Source organism: Myripristis murdjan, chromosome 6, assembly GCF_902150065.1.
Source record: "Myripristis murdjan chromosome 6, fMyrMur1.1, whole genome shotgun sequence".
NCBI lineage: Eukaryota > Metazoa > Chordata > Actinopteri > Holocentriformes > Holocentridae > Myripristis > Myripristis murdjan.
This window is the reverse complement of record NC_043985.1, coordinates 13,995,928-14,020,261: the sequence shown is the minus strand read 5'-3', so window position 1 is coordinate 14,020,261 and position 24,334 is coordinate 13,995,928. Positions and strand designations below refer to the sequence as shown.

Genomic DNA, 24,334 nt, shown 5'->3' with positions numbered 1-24,334 from the left:
GAGGCTGCACACGGCCCCAGGAGCCCGCTGACCGACTGTGACAGGGGTGAATGAGAAAAACGAGGCAGAGGAAAAAAAAACACAGAGGGAATGTTTTGTTGTCTCCACAGAGGAGTACTCAGTTCCAGCTTTGCTGAAGTTTCACATTTGTGGCTGGTTTTAGGTTTTATTTATTTTTTTCCCTTCTTAAGGTCTGTAGGGGAATTGTAATTGCTTTTAATACTCTGTTGATTAAACTTGCCCCGAGGGATTGGAGATATTTTTCCTTTCTTTCGCCTTCACAGAGTTGTTGCTATTTTGATTAAACTCCATGGAGCTTAATCAAAATAGCAATACCAATCAGGGCAGCTTATTTTTTCACTCTGAGTAGCAGTGTTAAGAAGTTTCTAACCTCTCACTTCATTGGTGTTTGTGCTTCGGTTCAGGTTAGTGGAGGTTTGCATTTTTTGTCTGTGTGTTTTGTCTTGTTACAGGTAGCAGCAGTGTACAGGGACCCCAGCGTAGGCAACCTCATCAACATCATGATTGTCAAGCTAGTCATTGTCCACAATGAACAGGTGAGTGTGGAGTCTTGAATGCTCACCTCAGCCAGTTCTCCAACATGGCTGACGTCAGTGCAGGTGTCCCTGGCCTGGACTTTAACTCCATGGGGCATGTTTGAGAGGACACTACCTGCCTTGTCAGACTCAAGTCTCAAGGCAGATCCAAGAAAAAAATGATACTGTTGTCGGCTAGCTAGCCACCTGCATGTGTTAGTGCTGAGGGGGCTTGCTGCACTATGCTTTGTCATGTTAACTAATGTTAATTAGTTGAAATTACCTTTAACAATAGACTTTTCTTACAGTCTGGCGAGGCTTTGAGACTATCAGAGACTATCAATTTCAAAAAGCGGCACAACTGCATGCTCAGCTCCCTGTCTGGTTTCATTGTGGTTTCTATCACCCAAAACAGGAAGGGCCCACTGTGAACTTCAATGCTGCGACAACCCTGCACAACTTCTGCGTCTGGCAGCAGAGCCAAAACGTCCAGGATGACAGCCATCCCTCTCACCACGATACTGCGCTCCTCATCACCAGGTGCACACTCAGCTCTTGCCTGCACTCTGAATGGAGATCTAAGATGCTTGATCACACTTTATATCTCATTTTGGGTAACAGTGCTGTGTTGCTTCTCTCTCTTTTTTTTTTCCAGGGAAGATATCTGCAGAGCAAAAGACAAATGTGACACGTTAGGTAAACTGCAGCCTTTTTTTTTTGTTTCAAAAATATCTCCACCTCCAGTTCCTTTCAATTAACTTTCCACTCCGTTAACTGCAGCTCATAAACTGTACAGTAATGAGTTTATGGTAAGCTGTCAGCTAATAATATTATAGTGACAGAGCAGAGTGGTAGAAAAGGGAGGAGGGAGCATGGATGGAGGGAGTCGGTGGCAGCACTAATCTCTCTTACAGAACAGAAGTTTTGATGGTTTAATCGCCTTTAACACTTAGGGAGAGGTTTTTTTCAACTAGCTGTGTGTGTGTGTCTGTATGTGTTGGTGTCTGTGCATGTGTGTATGTGCATATGTGTGTGTGACCCTCCAGGGCTGGCGGAGCTGGGGACCATGTGTGACCCATACCGGAGTTGCTCCATCAGTGAGGAAAATGGACTCAGCGCCTCTTTCACCATTGCTCATGAGCTTGGCCATGTGTAAGTAGCAGTAGTGAACCTTGAGCCCTCACCTTGGAGACCCCGCCCCATCCTAACCTGCACACCCACCCTTGACCAACAAAAGCCCTCTTATCAAGAGACGTAGAGCGCTGCAGACACAGGTGCAAAACATAATAAAGTGAAAAACGGGGGTTTTAATAACATGCCAGCCTTAATACCTTAGTGCACCGCTCAGGGAGTTAACCCTCTAGGTATCACGACTTTGTCTTGGAAGGAAAACATGCTCTGCATGAAAGAAAGCACCGATGCTTTGGAGGTTTTTATTGTTGCTAAACACAGTGACTAGACCCAAGAGATTCTTGGAGGTGGCACTGAGCATTTTATCACAAAGTACAAGGCTGTTCTGTTCAATGTTCCCAACGGTCTCCCGAACATCAACTCAAAGCTTGATAACACAACCTGGAGATGTCACGGTGCCGTCATACTACTCTGCGTTATTGGCGTGTAATGGCAGTGTTATCATAACACGCCTCCCTGCCAGACACTGTTTCCACAACAAGCAAATGTTACCACATGTGTGAAATGAGAGAAGTTCCCGTATGAATGACCCGTTTTATGGCCAGATGACCAAGTCACAAGATATGTGTGATTGTGTCTCTGATATGAGGCCCTCTGTTTTCTAAACAATGGGGCCCATCAGTCTCAGGCAGAATAGCTGGAATATGAATTATGAAAGATCACACATCTCCCCCTTTTAAATTTTCTTCTGTTTAATTTATTTCAATTAAAAAAAGCAGAGTTGCAAAGTGGTTGGAGCCACAGTTTACAGAAGTTCTTTGCCCGTTGTTTTTCCTCATTTGGAATTTTACTTTTAATGATAACTGCAGTTTTACTCAACATAGGATCACAGGAGTCACCTGGATGAATACACAATACTGTATTGTTTCAAATTTGTGTCTGAGAAAGCACTTTTTTTTTTTTTTAAAATCAGTGTGGCCTATGAAATGGAACCAGATACTACAGTACCCTTTATATATTCAAAATTTTATTATATTCCAGATCGGTGGATGCAGTCAGGAACAGAACACAGCATAGCTGTTGAAATGATCCAAGCATGTCTGTTTGAAGTTGGCTCAAAGTTACAAAGCTCAGCTGTCAGCACAGGCAACAGAACTCTCTAGACTTTTTCTTGAAGCAGGGCTATGTGAGACCTGTAGTCAGCTTTTCTCCTAAAAGTTGTTATGCACACAATCTTACACCTGATTGTAATTTTTTTTTTCAAAGAACCTGAATTATTTGAATAAAGAGTTTCATGCTCATGTTGGAAATGCTCAGGCTGTCACGTAACATTGTGTTTGGGAAAATGAATGGGAATGGGTGGTACTTCTGGAGCTCTGGCTGCCCGGTGTAACCCCTCCCACTTTGAAACTATTGGCATAGATTTCTTTCAATGCTGAGGTTTAGGTACATAACACACCAGTGAAAAGTATCCTCCTTTCCTCTCAACTAGCTCAGTGCATAATAGCAGAATGGACGTTTTTTTTGATCAGATGTCTTGGGATGTCTGTTCTTTTCCTCCTGCCTACCTCCCTCACAGAGTGCAAATGTGAAATGAGTTACAGTTTTACTTTCCGGTCTCCTCTGCCCATTTGTGCTGGTTTGTATAGCATATAATAGGCCCAGTGTCAGTGTGAGGCTGTGAGCCATTGGACAAGAATGAAAGTTATTCTGCTTCCTCCTCTGTCCCGCTCACACATTCTTCCAGTGTAGAGATCGGACCAGAGCGGCCAGATGACGGGTGTATAGGCCTCGGAAAGGGGAATGCACCCCCCTTCTCCCCTACATACAGACTTTCCCCTTGCGTCCCATGTGGATCTGTTTATGCTAAAGTTCAAGCAGCTGGAGGGCCAGTTGGCTCTGGCTCTTGGCGTGTTTAATCGCCGCGTTCACAAGCGTGAGCTCTTGAGTGTTTAGCACTCTGGGAAAGCCAGTGTCAGGTAGTGGGAGCCACTTGAGAGCGTTGCAGATTAAAGAAAGATTTAGGCTAATGGATGGGAGGCCTTTCTCAGATGACTGTGAGGACGTGTGATTACTAATAGCCATCATGGGGATTTTCGGTTGAGGCGGAGTCACTTGATAGCCGTTCAAAGGTGACACATACAAAGCTTCTTCAAGTTAGTCGTTAGATGTTGCCAAGTCTTCAAACATCTTAGATCGCAAATAATTCACTTACTTGACGTTTTGATATGTCATTAGGGCCTATGGCAGTAAACAGACTTTGTTTTTTAACGTTGAAATGTATTTCACACCAGACCACACCAGAAGACTTCACTTTCGGTTGAGTGTCCCGAACACACATGGCCCAAGCAGTCTGGCTGAGTGGATGAAATCACTCGGGTTGTCAAAGATAGTTTCCATTGTAGGGCCGTAAATTTGGAGGAGCTGAGATGGCTAATCCTCTGACGATGTAGCAATCCATCACCGGGCGCTAACTTCATTAGTCTCCAGTTTGTGTGGTGGCTCCCACTTTGTTTCCCAGCAGTGTGTGCTCTCTGATGTCGCTGAGCTCTCTCTTGCTTTGTAGAAGTGCTGACAAAGGCTGTTCCTGCAGACTTCTTTGCTGGCTGTGACTCTTATTTATGTTCAGCCCATCTGCTAGAATCCCCAATTAGGTCCTCATTGCTCCAGTGATATGTCTTACTCTCCCAGTTATTTATGGCATTTCAGCACTGAAATTTGCTTTTGCCTTGATGCAAATCAGGACAAACATAGGATATGAGGGTGTGATATTCTCAAGGCAGAGCAGTTTGCCTTCTTGAAAGCATTAGATATAAGAGAAGAACACTCACTTTTTATTACATTGAAGTGTGGATGCTAAGAATGCAACTCTGCAGTTCTCACTCTGCCCCCTGCAGCTGAAATTGACTCTCCTATTGATCTGCATCAGTATATCTTCTGAGGTTTACAAGTGGAAAGCCACAAAACTGCCTGATTTACAACCCAATCACTCTAAAAGGCCCTCTCCTCAAGCCAGCATCCTCATACATGCCCTTCAAATTGTTTGTATTTCACTGTTTTGACTACAGATTGGGTGGGGCTTGTCACAAGATTATAAGTGCCACAAAGTAAGCTAAGAATCATTAGCAAATTCGGTTCGACCCAGGTTTTGATGCTTTTGTCAGCATCAGACAGCCGTTTGGTCTGAGTGTGAGGACATCATTACTGTGCCAGAGGCAGACCGTGGCTCAATTAGTCCCTGGGTGGATGCCCTCAGGCCCCTGGCCCCTGTAGCATGGCCCCATGCCAGCCATGCTGTGCCTTGTTTGTGTGGTGGTATGGCTTGACCCTCACTCCCAGCCCAGAGCCCAGCACTGACCCACATCCTGTTGTAAACACCACAAACATCATACAGCTGTGTGTGTGCGTGTGTGTGTGTGTGTGTGTGTGTGTGTGTGTGTGTGTGTTTATATATGTGTTTGTGCGTGTGCAGTCGTGAATGTATTTATGGGTGTATGCCAAACCACAGCACAAAACAAGACATCCGCATTGGAGATCAGTATTGCTGGACATGAAACAGACAACTTGCTTTATGAGACTGCCAACTCCAGACAGTCTGGATGAATTCATTAATTTGCAGATGCCATGCTGGGTACCTCACTCCATACAGCTGTGGCTCGGGGAAGACCCTTAATTTATCATTTGCTGTGGTGATGGTAAAAAGACTATGGAAATCGGAGCAGCATGCGTAATAGGCATAGTGTGTGTGTGTTGATGTGGATGGCGTGCTGCCCCTATATTTCCCTCAGCATTAAGCCCTTTGAGAATGTGAGACGATGACCTTTGACCTCTCCGAGGTGAGCTGGAGGTGGCTCTCACTAGCATGTGGGCTTCAGTTGTGGAGGGGATATGCCGGTCAGATACACAGAGACAGACGATGGCATGTTCTGTAAAACGTCCCACCGCAAACCGGCCAGGTGGAACTTTACTGAAGATTATTGAGGCATTTGAAAACAACTGGGTGATAGCATGAAGACGGAGGTGTATGTATCTGGGAGGGAAATGCTGGTGGAAAAGTAAAATATGATAGTTGTAATATGACAGTGCAAAATCAAGATAAAAGTAAACTATGTGATATATTGCCATTATACACTGCAGAGATGCCTTGGCTACAAATCGTATTAACCAGAGACAACATGTTTGTTTGGTACGGACTATAGCAAGAATCACATCTTCATTATTTTAATATTTTTTGGATGGAGAGTTTTTGTCATAATTCACAGATGTGCGTGTGGCTGGGAGTGTGTGTAGATGCCTGTGTCTGTGTGCAGTGGTCCATAGGGGTGGTGTGAGGTGATCCCTTGTTAAAAATGACTCAAAATAAATCTTCTGACATTTATCCTCCCTGCTACCACTGATCCATTAAGCACTTGATAATCACTTTGTGTGTGTTCCCTCCATCCTTCTCTCTCTCTCTCTCTCTCTTCCCTGTTTCTTTTGTCCTTCTCTGGACCAGGTTCAACATGCCTCATGATGACAACCCAAAGTGCCGGGAGGCCGGTATGAAGCACCAGTATCATGTCATGGCACCCACACTCAACTATGACACCAGTCCGTGGTCCTGGTCCAAGTGCAGCCGCAAGTACATCACCGAGTTTCTGGAGTATGTACCTCCTTTCAGGGCCTGGACTCTGGCTCTGCTCTCCAGCTTTCCATTCAGTGTTTGAACAATTTTAGTGAACTGTTTTCTCAAAAAAGTGCCGGATATCGGCTTTTTATTTAAACAGAAGGGAATGTAATTCTACAGCAAATCCATCCTAATCTGATATCCTCACATCCACTTTTTAGCCGTGCATTTTTTTTAGTTGTTGTGACGTAATTGGCTAAGAAAACCGCTGCTACCTCTCTCAGAGAGCAGGGTACATAGGTCAGCACAATGTAAACTGTGTTGAGTTGTTATTGCCTGGTGTTGAGACAGTATTTCCTGTTTGAGTTTGGGGTTCTCGCTCAGCTGACCTGAGTGATTGATCCTCCCCTGCCCCTCCGCTGTCTCTCTACTCAGCCAGAACCCTGCTCTCAAGCTGCAAGGCAAACAGTCATGTAGTCACTGGCGTGCTTTCCCCACCATAACCTGTAACACAGGGCAACGGCTCATTCAGCAGCTCCCAAGCTGCGTGATGGCCACCAGCTCTGGTGAAGGGCTTCCCTTTAAGATGGGAAATGTCAGTTATAATTAGATCTTCCCAGGACATGACCCTTTGATCTTTTCCTCTCCTTGTCCGTTGATTGTGGACGCCTCCACAAAGGACGGCTTGTTGATCAGATGCATCTTGGGAGAACTCTCATGTTGGGCTTTAAGGTTATTCTATGCATAGTTTCCAGCTGGTGATGAGCTCAACTTTGAGTTCTTGGAACATTCAGCAAATGAGAGGATCTATGAATGTCTTCATTATTTGAAACGGTCATTGTCAGCTGCGTGTGGCTGATTGTCTGTGCGTTACTCCAAGTCTGAGTGTGAGGTGAATGTCAGAGGTTGTGAGCTGAACTCTGTGTGCGCCAAGTTATGACCATTAGTTAAACGTATGGGAGTTTCCTAAACAGTGTAGGTATGACAAGAGTGAAGGAACATCGTGTTCAGTGTGGGAGCCACAGCGGTGGGAAAGACTCTTGAGAGTGTAGCCCAACTGCTTTTGAAGTCCGTCTCCAGCCAACAATGAGTAGCATTGATTCAAACGAGCGCTTTCACCGCTCCTTCTCAGTGCGCTGACCTGGTCAAGTACGCCAGTGTTTTGACTGCCCATTCTCCCTGGAGAGCACTCCAACCTGCACCGCTCTCCTGTCAGTTTAAAGATGGAGGGCAGTGCTGCCTCTCAAACACCCCTTCCCTTTTCAGCAACCAGAGGATCCCCCTCCTCCTCCTCTCATCTCACTATCGCTGTAATAATGTGAACTGAACTCCCACACCTGAAAGCTGATGAAAAGTGTCCTAGTGTTGTATGGTGTTATTAAGTGTCAACCGCCTCATAAAGCAACCATTCATTCCGTCCCTGGCTCCCTGCCACTTGATTTAAGCCACAAACCCTAATATAAAAATAAAATGCAAATCTTTGAGTGTTGCCACCCACTAATTGTTGTGTACGCTGGGTGTTGAAACCACATAGTCATTAGTAGTGGGCAAGACCTATCATTTTCCATTGCGATGCCTAGACCCACACTTCATGAAAGCCTAACCACACAAACAGCAAAGTGAATTGCCTGCTTAAACATTCCCATGTGAAATCTCATTTTATCTCCATTTTTTTTTCTCAATAAAATCAAGATGGATGTATTCACATGTTGGACTGAATTTGCCCAAACCACAATGTCATTATTTTCTTTTATATCTGGATGTGCAGTAATTGGTACATGCTGTCAGGGACAAAATCCTGACATGGCAGCACTGCTACAGTTTGCTTGGCACTGTTTGATCAAACACTGTACAGAGATGTTCTGTGTCATTCAATCCTCGGTGCAATTCATAAATCTGATATATGAGCAGACTCCTGGCACTATCAGCTTAGGAAAACCCAGCAAGGTCTTCATGGAAGCGATTACTGTGTAGCCTCATATGACAACCGCACAACGGTAACTTAAAGTCATTTTCTAAATAAACTCACTTCAAGACGCCTCCCAATTGCTGCCAGGTGTGGAGTCTCCAAGTCTCCATATACAGCCGATCTTCTTAAAAGAAGTGGATGGATAAAAAAAAAAAAAAAAAAAAAAAAGAACGCATTGAGTCCCCCTCTCTCTGCCTGTCTGTTCTGGTTTTAATAATCATCCCATTAGGACGCTGATTAGACAGATGACCAACTGGTGAAAGACGCACTAATATGGCACTGTCTTTATGATTCCTTGACAGGCTAGTTCATAGCTTTCATCGACAGTATCTTCCACTACCGCTTTATTGTTCTTTATACAGTGATTCCTCTTACTCCCAGCGTTTGTGAGCCTTTTCTGCCAGAACAAGGCTTCTTACGTTATGAGTGGAAATGAAAGGGAAAAAAAAAAAAAACAAGTGATGGCGACTCAGGACAATCCTGTGTAATTATTGGCCTTGTCACATCAGCTGGTGCTGTGTGGAGCAGGTGTTTTAGCAACTCAACCCAGGGTGAAATTTGTAAGAGCAGTGCAGGCCTGTTGTCTAATTACATATCTTATACACGTCTCATCCCCAGTTTCCTTTCTCGTGCTTGAAAAGTAAACAAAAAAGGAACGGTTCCTTTGAGGCTTGGATGAGCGGCTGATAGTGTTTGACTAGGCTTTCGGGGGCCTTTTCAGAACGGTGCATCCTGGCGTAGACTATTGCTACATGCATTCAGTCCAGCTGTGCTTTTGTTGTCTCTGTTACTGTGTCGGGGTTCAGGGTGTGGCTGACATACAATCTGTCATTACACTGCAATGCTGGTGTTGGCCCCAATTTATGTATTTTAAAGGCAGACTATGCAGTTTCAAAAGGGACGACACACCACTCTTTTTTTTACTAATGTTAAGGATGAGGTTGAGGAAGGATTAAACCCCTCAGGTTCAGGGTAAGATTAATAAACCATAGAATTAATTTAACACTTTTATATGCCTGTCTGTCTTGAATCTAATATTTTGATGTCTGATGTACACAAAAATAAATCCTGGAGCGAAATGCTCTTATATTTTGAGTTTTGATGGGGTAAGTCCTGAGGCATTTCTAAGTTATATTCTTTTGAGAATTGAGTGGCAGTCATCATTCTTTACCACATCATAACAAGGTGGGGTGCCCTCCCCTTGGAAACAGCACAGCTTGCCTTTAATCAAGGTGCTTTATGATTTCGAATTCTCTTGTTTGCTCTCAGCACAGGGAAATACACATCGGATAAAAATGTCGTCAGCCTTCACGTCGTCTTCGTTATGTATGAAAATGCTGCTTTATGCAATCTTTGATGCCTGACTCCAGTTTCAAAGTGACAACGTTTACTAACAGGCCAATGGGGGGTAGGTGGTATCAGTCTGCTAGGTAGCTTTACAGACCACCCACATGGGAAAAACACATCTGAGGATGATCACTCGCAGACAGTGACATAGAGATGTTTGTCTTGCTTTTATGAAAGAGATGACACACGTTGACAGTCAGTCCATACAGGTATTTTTATGATTAAGGAGGACTAGAAAACTCTGGGTTCTCCTGCCCTGAGCATGTGTATGTGAGTGTGTGTGCATGTGTTTATGTGTCTATTTGGGCATTCCTTCCTCATTGACTGTACATACACTCTTCTCCTATTTAGCACCGGCTATGGAGAGTGCCTGCTGGACGAACCTATAGGCAGGACGTATGAGATGCCCACCCTCCTCCCCGGTCAAATCTACAATGCCAACAGACAATGTGAACTCATGTTTGGTCCTGGTTCCCAAGTTTGCCCTTACATGGTAAGTTGGACTACCATCGATGTGAGCACGACCTCACAGCAAATAGTGAAGAATTAAGGCTCTGGGAATTAAATCTGAAATGATGCTCTTCTCACCAGAAACTGCGTTGCTGCAATAGAACGACAGTAGAAGCTTTATTCTGAACCCTCAGAAATATGAGCAGACCAGATATCTAAAATAGCCCACTGTTTATTGTATGTACATGGTATTCAGTTAGTTTTATACAGCTGTTTGATGTTAAACCACAGTGTAAGAATTTGATCTGCAAAGTGTTTATCAAAGCATGCACATGTGTTTAAAGACATTTTTAATTATTTCTTGACTGATTCAAATTATTTCAATAGTCTGAATTTGGAATAGTGTTGTTCGACAGCTTTTCTGTGTCATCTGGACTAAATTTTTCTGTGTCACTTTGCATCTTTAAAGCAACATGTTTAGACATATCATATGACTCACTGCAACCACAGCCTTAATCCAGCCTGATAGCACATGGCGTCATGCACGCCTTAGATGCTCTCTGATGAGGCTTTGCACGGGGAAATCATACATACAACATCGTCTGCTGTTTTTAATAAGCAGTCTGGATGACCGACAGCTTGGGGGACATTTTACAAGTCAATTAGCTTCATCAGTTTTAACAAACCGTCAAGGCGAAGACACTGTTGAACATCCTCTCATGCTCAGATAACTGTGGCTGCTAAGCTGGAGAGTCTCAGAGCAATGTGTGGCTAATCTCCCCGTGTTAGTTATAGCTGTCCAGGCGGTTGTTAAAGTTATTATCCAGTTTTCTGCTGGCTGCACTGTCCATGAAGTCAGCTGCACACTCATTTCACCATAAAATACTCTATCTTGTTCACACAGGACTTTCATGTTGTGATGTAAAACTTGCAAATTACTTTATCTAAGGGGTAGGATAGTGTGGTAAGCTTTTGTACAGCGGGTGATTTCAAGGTTTTTCCACAGAAACAGTGCAAAAGGCTGTGGTGTACGAGTGCGGAGGGGGATCATAAAGGATGTCGCACACAGCATATGCCACTGGCTGATGGGACCGACTGTGGACATGGAATGGTAAGTCACAAATCTACTCAGTGGTCCTGTATTTCTCTCAAATCACAAATTGTACTGTTATTGCTTAGGGCCAGCACTGCTCATTCATTCATGTGCCAGTAGAGTGAAGTGAATGAACAAAGTCTCAAATTGATAATGGTACACTTTATGTTAAAATGGAGCGATGCCTGCGAGCTAGTACCTACTGTATGAACATTTATGTCCAATTCCAGTCTTTTTAGGTAAGAACTGTTTGTCTCAGTTGATACATTTAGAGTAAGTTAGAAGAAACTATAAACAATAACAACTTTGCATGTCTCAAGTATTTTGAAAGATGCAGGTCCATTTTTATTGACATCGTCACTGCATACAATAAACTTAACTATTCCAGGATGTGTTTTTTGCACTTTTTACAGTTACAGTATTTGCAGCCATCGCTAAATCAGATTACACCACAATTATTGTTGAGATTTCAGTATTTGATTCAAATCGATGTGCTTCTGCACTGAAAATGTTTCCTTCCACTCTCTATCAGCATTATTGTTAAACCTGGCCTCACTGGTATGTAGACAAAACATGTTTTTGACACAAGCCAAACCTCCCATGAAGCCCTTGGAATCCTGATGCCTTTCCCTTCTAGTTCATTTCCTCTACCAAGAAAAAGGAATAACTTAACATGCATTACTCCCTGCCTGCCATTGTGTTTGCAGCAACCCATGTAAATGTGGTCAGGTGATGGCCCTCGTTAGAAACCTGAAGCTTTAGCCTCAGCCTTGTTTCGGGGCCCCAACCCCCATTAGCCTTCATGTTCTCCTCGCTCTGGGATGCTATGCTAATTAGGGCTGAGACGGCGGGATGGCCACTGAGGATACAGGGGCCGTCCTGGGCTGGGAGGGGAGGGGTAGAGAGCCAAAGACTGGAAAGAAGAGAGAGAGAGAGGGAGAGAGAGAGAGTCTTGAGAGGGAAAGGTGAAGACGTGGGCCCTTTGAAAGAAGATGCCGCCCGCCGTTCACAGTTGAGTCACCTTGTTGTGAACCCATGACCCTAAAACCTCTTTAAAAGGCGGGTGAGTGGGTCAGTGGTCAGGCCGTAACAGAGCCCAGGGCTGAGGCCAGCCAGTGTGCACACAAAAGACCTCACATCAGTGATTCTGCCGAGCAGGAGGAGGGAGGAGAGCGAGGAGGAGGTACAGGGGGGATGAGGATACGGTGGGCGGGTGTTTAGCATTCGGAATGTGTATGAGCGAGAGAGGGAGAGAGAGAGAGAGAGAGAGAGAGAGAGAGAGAGAGAGAGAGAGAGAGAGAGAGAGAGAGAGAGAGAAGGGGGGTCCTCTCCTGTCTCTTCTTAACCTTTTGCCCTCAAGGAGTCTCTTGCAGTGTGGGTCCATGTAAGCCTTATATCCCTTATATCCCTTCATCTGGCTCGATCTCTCTCCTCACCATGTTAGGGCCTGGATCAGCCCCGTCTAGTGAGGAGAGGTTAACAGGGGATAGCTAACATCTTAATCCAACTACAACAACGGGACTAGACAGTAATGGTCCTGGGACAGCAACTCTCATTCCGCTCTCATCTGGTATGTGGGAGAAAGGCTTGAGGAGACAGGGATTCAACCAGACTAGAATAGGTGAGGATAAAACAGAACAGAATCGACGAGACTAGAAAAGACTCAAACAGAATAGAATTAAATAGAATAGAATTGAATGTAATAAAATATCTCTTCATATGAAAGTATTCAGGCAAATGTGTATCTGTTATTTCACTTCTCCAGTCACTCCCCTCGCGCTGTTTAAAAATCATATCTGATCCCTTTGTGAATTGTGTTTGCTTCGTGAACTTCAATACAACTGTAAAGCCCATTTTCCTGCTTTTTCCCCCCGTTTTCCCGCGTGTATGTGTAGTGGCACCACCTTTGTTTGTTGTGCTGGGGGCCCGGTGTCATCTCCAGGCTGGGGGCTGTTTGAAGTAGAGCGAGTTGAAAGAGAGGGGGACCCTGCTCCGACGCTCACCTGCTTATACAGAGCTCTTTTATGTGGCCACTCGAGAGGGGGGGCTTTTGGAGTGGTGTGTTTGTGTTTTCTTGGTCATCGTCAAAAGTTTGAGTGTCTGCAAACCCAGACGACTGCTCTTCTGTCCTTCACTCTTTTTTATGCTTCTTTCTCTTTATCTATTTGTCTCTGTCTCTCTCCAGCTCTTTTTCTCTGCCTTTCACAATTTATTTTCTCCCTCCCTCATTTTCTCTCTCTCCCTCTATTTCCTTTCATAGACATTTTTAATCTGCCTTCTTTATCATACCTTCTCACCTCTTCTTCTGACTCCATCCCTATTCCTCTTGATCTCTCTCTTTCCTCCTGTGAGGAGTCATGAGGTTTAGGTCCGGGGGTTTACAGGGTCCGGGGTCGGGACTCCTGGCTCTGAGGTGTCTGCAGGGCCTTGAGGAGGAGGTGTCAGAGCTGGAGGATTAGGGCTATGGCCCCTATAGGGGAAACTAGCAGCAGGTATTGTCTTAGTAACCAGAGCTACCTCTTTCACAGCTCTCTCCTGGCCTATCATTAGACCGAGGCCTGCCATGTTATTCCAAACAATTACACGGGAAGCGTCATCTCTCGTAAAAATGTCTCCAGAAATTTTCGAAACGAGTGTCACCTTCTCTGTCTGTGTGTTTTGGTGGAGGTTCTTTGTTCGGGCAAGTTATGAAACAAAGTTGTGACCTCATTGGGTAAATGAGGGCAGCACCCCAAAAGTGGGGGAGCGGCGTCGTCCCGAATGAAGATGAAAAAAAGTTTGTTTGTATACAGCTTGGATGAAATAGGGCAACAGGCACTGTGGTCTCTCTGGATAGTTTCTCCCCTCTGTTCCCCTCTCTTCTCCCTCTCTCTTTCTCTCTCTCCCTCCCTTTCTCTCTCTCTCTGTGTTGCCTGGCGGGCCCCCTCGCGGGGCGCTGGAGTGAGTAATGCGGTCACATGACCTCTTGGCGGTGTGTCTGTCATCTGGCCCAGTGGGCCGTGCACTAACGAGGGCATCCCATCACTTGTTGTCTATAAATACCGCCACCACCCTCCCTTCCCTCCTCCGCCTCCTCCTCTTCTCCTCTTCCCCTTTGCTCCCTCTCACTCTTAAAAAAGACTGTGGCAGTGTGTGCATGTGTGTGTGTGCATGTGTGTATGTGTGTGTGTGTGTTTATGTATGTGCGTGTGTTTGTGTGTGCGTGTGTGTGTGTGAGTAGAAGGGTTGGGTCGTGTGTGTTTTATGTATATGCATGATGAATCTTCTGCTTTTTGTGTGTGGGTGCACACACAAGAACACAGTCCTGTCTGTGTGTGTGTGTGTGTGTGTGTGTGTGTGTAGATTAGGGGCCAGCCAACGTGGTCAATCAGGGCCTGTAAAGCCAGGGGCGGCTTGGCCCTGTATCCCCAGGCTGTCCCTTTGAAGATCCCTGCGCTGCTTCTCACCACGTTGTCGCTTGGTGGGTGGCAGGCGGGGGAAGAGAGAGCTGAACTTGAATAAATCAAGTAAACCAAATAAACCACACTTTGTCGCTGGTGTTCTCATTGTTCTCAGTTTTGCGTGTCTGATGATCAGCTTGAGTGCAGTCATGACAGAATGCTCCCATCAAGGTCTTTTTTTCACAGGTTGCTGCAAAATGGAAAATGAACATTAAAACCACTCCATGAACTTTTAAAAATAAATGTAATCTGAACGGCTTTCCCAGTGCATCTCAATAGGAGCTTAATTGAATGTTTTCTCTGATTGAAGATTTTTCATTTTTTGATATCCAGAACATTCCAGGGAAAAGAATGGTGACCCACTCTGGTTTCAGCCAATTAGAGTGAGATAGTGAGGTCTTGAAAAGTGAAGCCAGGGCAGAATGGAGTTTGTTGGCGGAGGCGGCGAGTGTTGGCTGGGGCCTCCTGGCAGCGTGACAGACTTGTCGTACGATGCTGGGATGATGTGCGTACATCTGTGTGTGTCTCTATGTCTGTGTGTGTGTGTGTGCGCCGGCACTAGAGCTGTGGATTGTGAGGCTGGTATCAATGTCACTCTTAGCTAATCTCTGGATATTTGCAGGATGTTGCCACTTTGATTTGCCATCATCACAGACATATCTGTGGATTTGGGCTAACAAGAGGATTGTTGTTTTAGCATTCATGTAGTTTGCTGATGGAATTACTGTGTCCGGTAGCTCTTGAATGGAGCTTTCATTCCTAATACTGTAGATTGTTGGAGGGAGGAAGCTGGGTTTACATGATCATAGCATGGTATCAAATTGTGGCCTAAAACTGATTCTTTGTTATTTTGTTATCACAATATAATACAAGCATGATATATTGCTTTTGGAAATGTCCGGAAAAGTGTTATTTATTCCGCAGAGACAATAGTTAAAAGATTTCAGGAGGTTTCTGTGCCTTCGAAGTGTGTAGCTGTGTGAAGATGATGAGCAAGGAAGACTAAAGGTAAAAGTGTCTCTGAAGTACAGGTGAATGGAACAGCTGATGGGGCCAAACCACTCATTCACTCTAATGACAGCCCTTACACGGCTTCAAGAGTTGTGGGGGGATGGAAGAAGTGCAGAAAAGTGGAAAAGAGGGCATGAGAAAGGATAGGGGAAAAAAGTAAGGACAGGAATTAGGAAGGATGATTTCGCTTCATAGCTTAATGTTGCGTCATTTGCAGCCTCCCATCTTTGCAACCTTTAAACACAAGGAAAAGAGGAAATATGGGACTAACAGAAAGGGGAAACTGCATGCCTTTCCGGAAAAAAAATGAGTCGGTATAAATCAAGTCTGCGATAACAACTGTCATTTGACTTGTTTCCAGTCGCCAGCCCGCCCAAAGAGAGATTCCTTCTCTGTAGCTTTGTTGGGTCTCCCTCTCTCTGTCTCCTCTCACCGCTGTATGCCGATCAACATGGCACATTCACCTCTTCACTAACACCCAAGTTATTATGTGTGATAGCAAATTGGACCTTATTGAAAATCAACGTCGGTGGTCTCTATCGTGTCACTGTGAGAAGTGACCCCAGATGTTTCAGATTTTTATGGGCGGGTCAAATGTTTTTATTGTGCAATGAAGAGAGGACAGCTCAGTGCACGGCATCAGAGACAAAAGACACAAACGTCAGCAGGCCGTGGCCAAAGTGAACTCCAAATCCAGAAGTGTGAGAACGACACCGCAACATGAAAGGTGATACCTTTTGGAAATGGCCGTGTTAAAATGAGAGAGTGGAGGGCTTTTTAAATCAATCCCCTGCCCTCTCATTCCTGCAGTGATGTATGGCTTGGGTTCAGAAATGAGGTGCTCTCCTCAACAGTTTCCTGGCAATTACAGGGCGCTCACTTCCAAACCAGCCAGCTGAAGGCCTCAGAGCAGATGCTGCTTCGCTTCGACACTTCTTCCCACCATGACTGCCGGGGTTAACACTCTGGTTACTACTTTCCGTAGCTGTTCCACCAAGTTGGTTAAAGTTTGTTTAGCAGGGTGTGTTTGTTGGTGGTCTGACTGTGTGTGATTTGAGGGGGAAGAGGTGAGGATATAGGAGGATGTGTGTGTGTGCATATGTGCTATGTGCAGGTACGCATGCAAATTCCTGCGTATGATGTGTGTGTACACACACGTGCTGATGTGCAGGTCTTTGTGTATGTTGACGAATCAGCGCGTGTGCCTTTGTGAAATTCCTAATTTGGAGCATGCGAGTGCCAGTGACAGCTGGACAGGTTTCTCTCACAAGGCCTTCAAATGTCTCACCACATTCCCAATTGAGGGCAAATTTTAAAAATCATTCTAGGAGAAGGTCGGCCAGAGTCCTTAAAGCTTTGTTTGAGCTTAGACAAGCCTTTCACATCAGCATTTTCCAAGGCTGTATTTGTCGGAAAGAGGGGCTAATTGGAAGTGAGTGTGGCCTCCAGATGCCTCTAGACTCTGAGCAATCACCCCCTCTTGCATACACACACACCCAAACACGCACACACACATGCACACACACACACACACACACACACACACACACACACAAAACATCCCTCTCAGATGTTTTTTTCTCTTCCTTCCTCTCCCCCTTCATTCTTTATTCTTTTCACCCACATCACCTTTTCAGGCCAAACAAAACGGTTGTAAACACAGGGTGCCAGTGGGGGGAGTGGAATGCCTTAAAGGCTTACAGGGACTTTGGTCCTCTCTGACAGCCAGTCCGCCTTGTGTTTGACAGTTCCTCAGGTCCACCCGCCTGGCTGCACTACGGTGGTCCCTGCCTGGCCCTTGCAGTCTCCCACCAGGGAACGGGGGGGGATGGGTGACTGAGGGAGAGAGGTATAGAATGGACACTCAGGTCTTAGCTGGCAGTCCCTATAAGCTGACGTGGGGGAAGGGGATGCAAAAGCTGTCTCTTTTGTGACAGTGGGAAATTCAGGTGTCCGAAAAGAGGTCTCCAATGCTTTGAGCCGAGATATTTTAGTCTGAAGGAGTTTGCTCAGTCCACAAACCCTGGCACTTGTTTGCCTTATCACTGTGTGCAAGCCGTTTCCATCCATCCATGTGATTTAGTATATCACGTTCCTTTCCGTAGCTTTAATTTGATTTCTTTCTCAGAATGAAACTCTCATGCTCAGAGAAAATTTTCTGTGTCCTTGGTTTCGCATGTACAGTGAAAGAATGGAAAAAAGGCCCAGGTCATGACTCAAACCTCTGTCTGGATTATGGAAATGTTTGTGGCTTGTTTAGTTCATAACCTGCAGCCGTTAACACCTGCCTGTCATTGTTCATTGTCTTAACACTCCATCATTAGACCTGCGAATGTGTTAAACACGCATGCACTCCAGCTCAGAGCGTCAGAGACAGCAGTGCCAAATTCTTATGTTTGCACGTGTATGTGATTGCGGTTCTACATTTTGCAGGTGTTTACCTAAGGCCATGGCTGTAATTGTTGCATGTATGCTCAGGCAAACAATGGGCAGATTGGCCATTGTCTAGGAGATGACTTTGACTGATCTGCTCTCTGGCTGAATAGTGTAATTATGAAGATCCACTGAAAGATTTTGAACTGGTGCTCTGTTCTCTGTTCAACAGGGGGTGTGGATGTGCAGAACAGGTTGTTTCAGTTTTTTTCCACAGTAAAGGATAGAATATCTTATAGTGGAATGGGCGTATGGCCAGTTGAAATGATAGTAGTTGAATTTCTCAACTGGAAAGAGCTGGCAATGGAAGTATCAGCCCAACATCACAGACCAAACTCTGAAACAGAGTGACAAGCCACTATGAAGACAATGTGGTGTCTGCAAACAGCATCCTCTTTTTGGGTTTTAGGTCTGAAGCTGTGTATCTGAATGCGAAAAAGAAAGTTTCTGATGTCAAGGCAGCAATGAACCTTGTTCCTCTTGTTATCACAACTCTAGAGTTTCCTTATCATGGTGCCACTGCTCCCAGTGCCTGTGTGCCCGGACGGCGGGCTACGTACCCAGACAGACGCCGTCTTGTCCTGCATTCTTTCAGTGAACAGGACCCTCCGCTATCTTAGCCACCGAGAAGGGGATTTGGTTACACACAAAGGCAAATAGGCCTGCCATGCTTTGCTTATGAAAGCACTGTTAGCACTTCTTGGCAAAGGTTGGTTGGTCTGTTCACCGTGTTTGATACTAGGCACCTTATTCTGCATGTCACTTTGGACCTCCTTTATGAAAGATCTCTGTTCAAAAGTCTTGTATTTTTGATCAAATCCAAGCCGATGATAATTGAAGAAGAATTTGTCTGGATTCTCTTCATCATCTATGGCATATGCAATGATAACTTTCTTGCCTAATCACTATCCAGTATAGGAATTCTGTGCTGTTGATGCAATTTTTATTGCTAATCTTTCATAGATCAATATGTAAGTGTGTTTTGAAATCTAGAATAAGAGTAGAACATGGCAAAGAGAGGTCATGCCAAAAACCCACAAAACTGAAAAAAGAGTAGTAATGCATTTGATAAACTAGTGTTGATTTCCTTGATAAGCATTAAATCTCCTCTGAGATCTACGGTTTATTTCCATCTTGTGTTGATGAAAAGTGTTTCCTTTATCTTTGCGGTTTTGTATAGTTTTGGAAACAGTCCAGGCCAAAAGATGGGGGCGTGTGACACCAACAGAGGAGGAACTGAGCTGTTAACTTTTTTAGGCTTAGTTAGAAAAAAAAACAAAACAAAACAAAACAAAACAAAAAAACCTGCATTTGAAGATTTTATTTGCTGTCCCTTCGGTCCACCCATTATATAAGGAAGATTGACATTTCCTAAATGTTACGGCACAGAAATGCTGCCTCTGGTTCTTCTCACTGACACTGTCATCTTTCTCTCTTGAACGTTCTCTCTGTGTCTCGGTGTCTGTCTCTCTCCCTCCCCTTTCTCTCTCATCCTCTCCACAGCTGGAGGAGTTGGATGCATTCCTCATGGGTAAACTATAGCAGGATTAACGTTTCTTTTAAAATATAGCTTTACATCTAAACAGGGGATTAAGAAGGCAAGGAGGAACAACAGTCACAGCTGTGCATGCATTAGATCTGCACTAGCGCAGCGCTCGACACAATCTCTGTTTGTCTTCTGGACTGTTGAGCTTCAGTCATGGCTGACATGATGCCACACTCTTTTAACAGGATCTGTGTGTGTGGGTGTGTGCGTTTGCCTGTATGGTGTGTGTCTGTGTGTGTGTGCGTGGTGTGTGTGTGTGTGCAATCTTCCCTTGCAGTACTGCAGACGTGGGATGTGTGTGAACAAGGAGTTGGACCTGCGCCCGGTCCATGGGGAGTGGGGCCCCTGGGGGCCCTACAGCGTTTGCTCCAGGTCCTGCGGTGGAGGAACCCGGAGCACAACAAGAGACTGCAACAAGCCTGAGTAAGAAACACTCAGTCATCCAACAGACATATTGCACCCCTTATGGCAGTCAAATGAGTTACAAACCTTGACTATGAGTGAGACTGCAAACCAGTAACAGTGAGAGCTGCTCAGTGACTCAGTGACTCTGGAAACATCATGCATTTCATGAACTTTAAAAAAAAATGCATTTGCTTGAACTTTAGGTTTGCATGTCACATCATGCATTTCTTGAACTTTAAAGGCAAATGTCTTTGTAACAGTGGATGTCCTTGAACTTTAAATATAAACATGCCACTGCCTGGCTGAGAGTGAAATTGAGCTTTTAGGGAGGGGTAAAAACACACCGCTGGAAAGTAAAAGAGTGTGCTGGATTTTACAACACAAGACAAAACGAAAGCATGCAAAACGGAATGCTGCACAATGATCATTTTATCTCAGTTATCTTGTTTTCATTATCATCAGAATCCAGAACCATAATTCAAAATAAATTTTGATTTATTGCTCAGCCCTAACAGCAGCAGCAGTAAAGAAAAGGCTGTGGCTGAATAAGAGACATAAACACACTCGCCTGTAAGTCAGATTCACCGAGCCTCAGTCTGAAAATTAATTTCTTTGCTCTGGAAATGGTGCAGATGTAAATGGAAACAACCTTAGATTGTACTCTTCGAGCAGTCATAACTAGTCAAATTCAATCAAGCTAATACCTGAAATTTAACCCACAGCGCTGACGCATGTCCTATCCTGCAACACAGTGTTTTATGCGCATCTCTGAGTTTTTGGTTTGTCCTAAACACTTGCAATCCATGACAGCTTTCTCACTCTTGGTTTTTTAGCTTTTTTTTTTTTTTTTTTTAATTATAGCATTTTGAATTAGGCTTACATTACTTTGCTGGTTATCTTTGTCTTTATTTTTTTAATGCATAATAAAGTTTACCTTGACCCTTGACCTTGTAATGATTTAGACAAAGCTTCTCAGTGTTTTTGCAATCCATGATGTTTTACACCAGGCCCAGAAATGGTGGTAAATTCTGCGTGGGTCGCAGGATGAAGTTCCGCTCTTGCAACACTGAGCCATGTCCACGGGGACGGAAAGATTTCCGTGAAGAGCAGTGCTCTCAATTTGACGGCAAGCACTTCAACATCAATGGTCTACCTCCCACCGTCCGCTGGGTCCCCAAGTACAGTGGCAGTGAGTACACCACTGTAACCCAAAGCATGTAATTAAAATGCAGAGAATGTATTGTGGAATTTGGCCCGGTACCCCAAAGATGGCTTTTATTTAACCATACAACCATACATTCATTTGCTGAAATTAACTGTAACACTGCAATTCGTCATATTTGCCTTGTTTTTTAATGTACTGCAATCATTCTTTGTTTACTCTTAGCTGTGGTTTTGTATATTCTTCATAAGATGTTACAGTATAGCCGCATTGGGAAGTGGACAGCTGTTGAGGGCAAAGCATGCAGAATTGAAAATCTAATGTGCTCAGTATAAAGATATGATGTGAAAAATGCAAAGTACATGTTGGGGAATGGATGCGTATGAATCATAGAACATCCAAAATTGTGACCTTATTTTATCCACCGCTAACAGTGTAATTTCTCAATGTAAAAACATGAGATAAGATGATATAAAACATGAATCCCTTTCTCTTGCTTACTTCTCCATCCCACATTCCATCCTGAAAGGCAGTTTCTTCTCTTTGCTCTTTGCTTTCTGTCAGTGTGTCTTATCTCTGTGATACTTTACATAGCCACAATAAGAGGGGGCATGGGTAAATCTTTGGATAACACTAAACAACAGCAACATTAAAGCAGCACACAACCCTCCCATACGAACTCCCTGGCTGCTTGCCCTCTTTTAGGAGTATCTCATTCCTTGCTGGGACGACTCGCTCAGCTCTATAAGATTACCATCTGGCAAAGACCACCATGTCTAAGTTACTGCAAATGATTCATTCATTTAATTGATGCTATACAAGCAAACAGGCCAAGCCCTGGAGCCAGTATGCTGTCAGATGATTTTTCCAAACAACTGATACGATTTTCGCTTCTAGCAAGATACATTGTAAAACATTAAAATAGCCTCATGATAAAAAATGTGAAATGTTTTGTTTTGTTTCACTGGCACGGCCTACTCTTCTCCAAGGAATTTCATCTTGTTATTTTACATGATTATTTAATTTTTCTAAGTCAATATCTTATTAACTTAATGAGCAATGACGCAGCTTTTTCCAAAGTTTTTTTTTGTTTTTTTTTTACTTTCTCCTTCCAGTACTAATGAAGGATCGCTGTAAACTCTTCTGCCGGGTCGCTGGGACTATGGTGTACTATCAGCTGAAAGACCGCGTCATCGACGGCACGCCGTGTGGACCAGACACTTACGACATCTGTGTTCAAGGCCTCTGCCGGGTAGATCTCTTTTGTCTCTCTCTCTCACACACGTGCACATACACACTTAAGTATTGTTAGCTTTCAATCTTACATGAATCATACAGTTATGATCTGTAGTGTCAGATAGTGTACATTTACATCACAACTAACTTTAGGCCAGTGAGAAAGGATGATGCTGCTGATACAAAAAACAAACAAACAAACAAAAAAAACAACACAAAAAAAAAACAAATGTCCTGTCATCCTACACTGGAAAGGATGAGACTTGATTTTTCAGTGAAATGTTTATCGATCACAGTCATTTGCATGTAGCTGCAGTGTGTCCAGGTGAAACAGTGCTGACAAATGCTCAGTTGTTTGGAGAATAGTACAACTAAACATTATAATGTCATATGACATTAAATCACATTGTAACGCCAGAAGTAGCGTGAACCATAACTTGAGTCAGTCCATTTTGGGTTGTGGATAAGTAACAGCACAGGGCCAGCTTTATCGTTGGAACGTGTATACTTTTAATGTGTGATATAAGTGTGATATAGTTTCTAATTTCCATAGAAAATAAAGAATGTATATACCAAATCATGAACCATTAAAAAAAATCATGTAAAATATCCAGCCAATACTAAAATAAGATAAAAATAGGCTATGCGAATAAATCTCATCCTTCAATATGATTTAATGTTAAATCACACTGCTTAAAGGATAGAGAGGGAATTTAGTAACAGCAACTATAAAATACTGCTTGATTTTGTAAAGTGAACCTTCTCTAGCACCAGATTATCTGGATGGATCAAGGCGAAAATGTAACCTATGTTGCTCAACATTATCTGTGACTGGAATAAAGGGAATATACTTTGAACAACCTGAACCTATCCTTTAACCTTCTCTCTGCTTCTGCAGCAAGCCGGTTGTGACCATGTGCTGAACTCGAAGGCCAGGAATGACAAGTGCGGGGTGTGTGGTGGGGACAATTCATCTTGTAAGACTCTGGCAGGGACCTTCAACGATGCTGAGTATGGTGAGTCCCACTCTCAGAATGTGTATGTTTGGTATGCTAATAGCACTTAAAGAAGGGGCTGCTAATGAACATTGTACCAACAGCTCCAGCAGAAGGACTAGGGTGCATTTGATATGCAGTGAAGACAGAACAGCTAATAATAGGGCTGATCAGTACATCAATATTATCAATGTCATGATGTAATGTGGTGATGTTTTCTTTTCTTGGTTTTAAAGTCTGCATTACAGTGAAGGGGTGCAATTTTAGGTCATGATATCCAAATTTCTAATGAGAGATTATCAATAATGTCTGATGAAAGCACCAGAAGGTATCCCTGTACCCCTACAATATTATCACAATATTCATATTGAGATATTCAGTCAAAGATATTGTGATAGTTGATAGTTTGATAGTTGCTCTAGCAAATAAAGATTTCAGTCACACATGGCCACAGCACTTTGGACATTGGGTATTATGACAATAACAACTGATGTCATGTCTGGATATGTTTAATCGTACTACAGTTGATTTTCTGCAGTAATGCTGAATTAGGGGGATGCATCACGCAAATCCTTTCTAAAGCCTAAGAAACTTATAAACACAGCCATGTCACTGTGTTAGGTCTTTCGATTGCAATCTCAGATCTGACATCACCCCTTTTGAACTGTCCTGCTTAGTTTGGTGCCTCTTCTAGAGCCAACTACTGATTGCATCCAATCCTTTTTAAGTCTGGGCAGCAAAATGGCATTAGCATAAAGGCCGAGGGTGTGGTTCCAGGTCATGTTTACTCATTACGCGTTAATTTGACGCTGAGCTTTAGCGTCTCTATCTGTCTGCTTTGTTTTGCAAGTACGGGGTGCGGGGCCTGAGGACTATATTGAATTCAACCAGGCACTGACCCCAGCCCTGAAAATCTGGCTTAGCCGAATGAAAGAGAACATGAGTGGGAGCGCATCCCAGGCAGGATATCTGTC

At 43.9% G+C, this 24,334-nt stretch overlaps 1 protein-coding gene across 1 annotated transcript in view; it reads left to right on the top strand.

The window, feature by feature from the left end:
* Positions 1–24,334, top strand: part of LOC115361243 (A disintegrin and metalloproteinase with thrombospondin motifs 20) — an 83,899-nt gene that overhangs the window by 18,391 nt on the left and 41,174 nt on the right. The window contains exons 5-15 of the mRNA XM_030054616.1: positions 474–557; positions 952–1,076; positions 1,192–1,232; positions 1,583–1,688; positions 6,163–6,309; positions 9,941–10,082; positions 11,046–11,150; positions 19,840–19,985; positions 20,975–21,156; positions 22,245–22,381; positions 23,264–23,381. Coding sequence (XP_029910476.1) covers positions 474–557; positions 952–1,076; positions 1,192–1,232; positions 1,583–1,688; positions 6,163–6,309; positions 9,941–10,082; positions 11,046–11,150; positions 19,840–19,985; positions 20,975–21,156; positions 22,245–22,381; positions 23,264–23,381 — 1,333 coding nt within the window. The remainder of the gene's footprint in view (positions 1–473; positions 558–951; positions 1,077–1,191; positions 1,233–1,582; positions 1,689–6,162; positions 6,310–9,940; positions 10,083–11,045; positions 11,151–19,839; positions 19,986–20,974; positions 21,157–22,244; positions 22,382–23,263; positions 23,382–24,334) is intronic.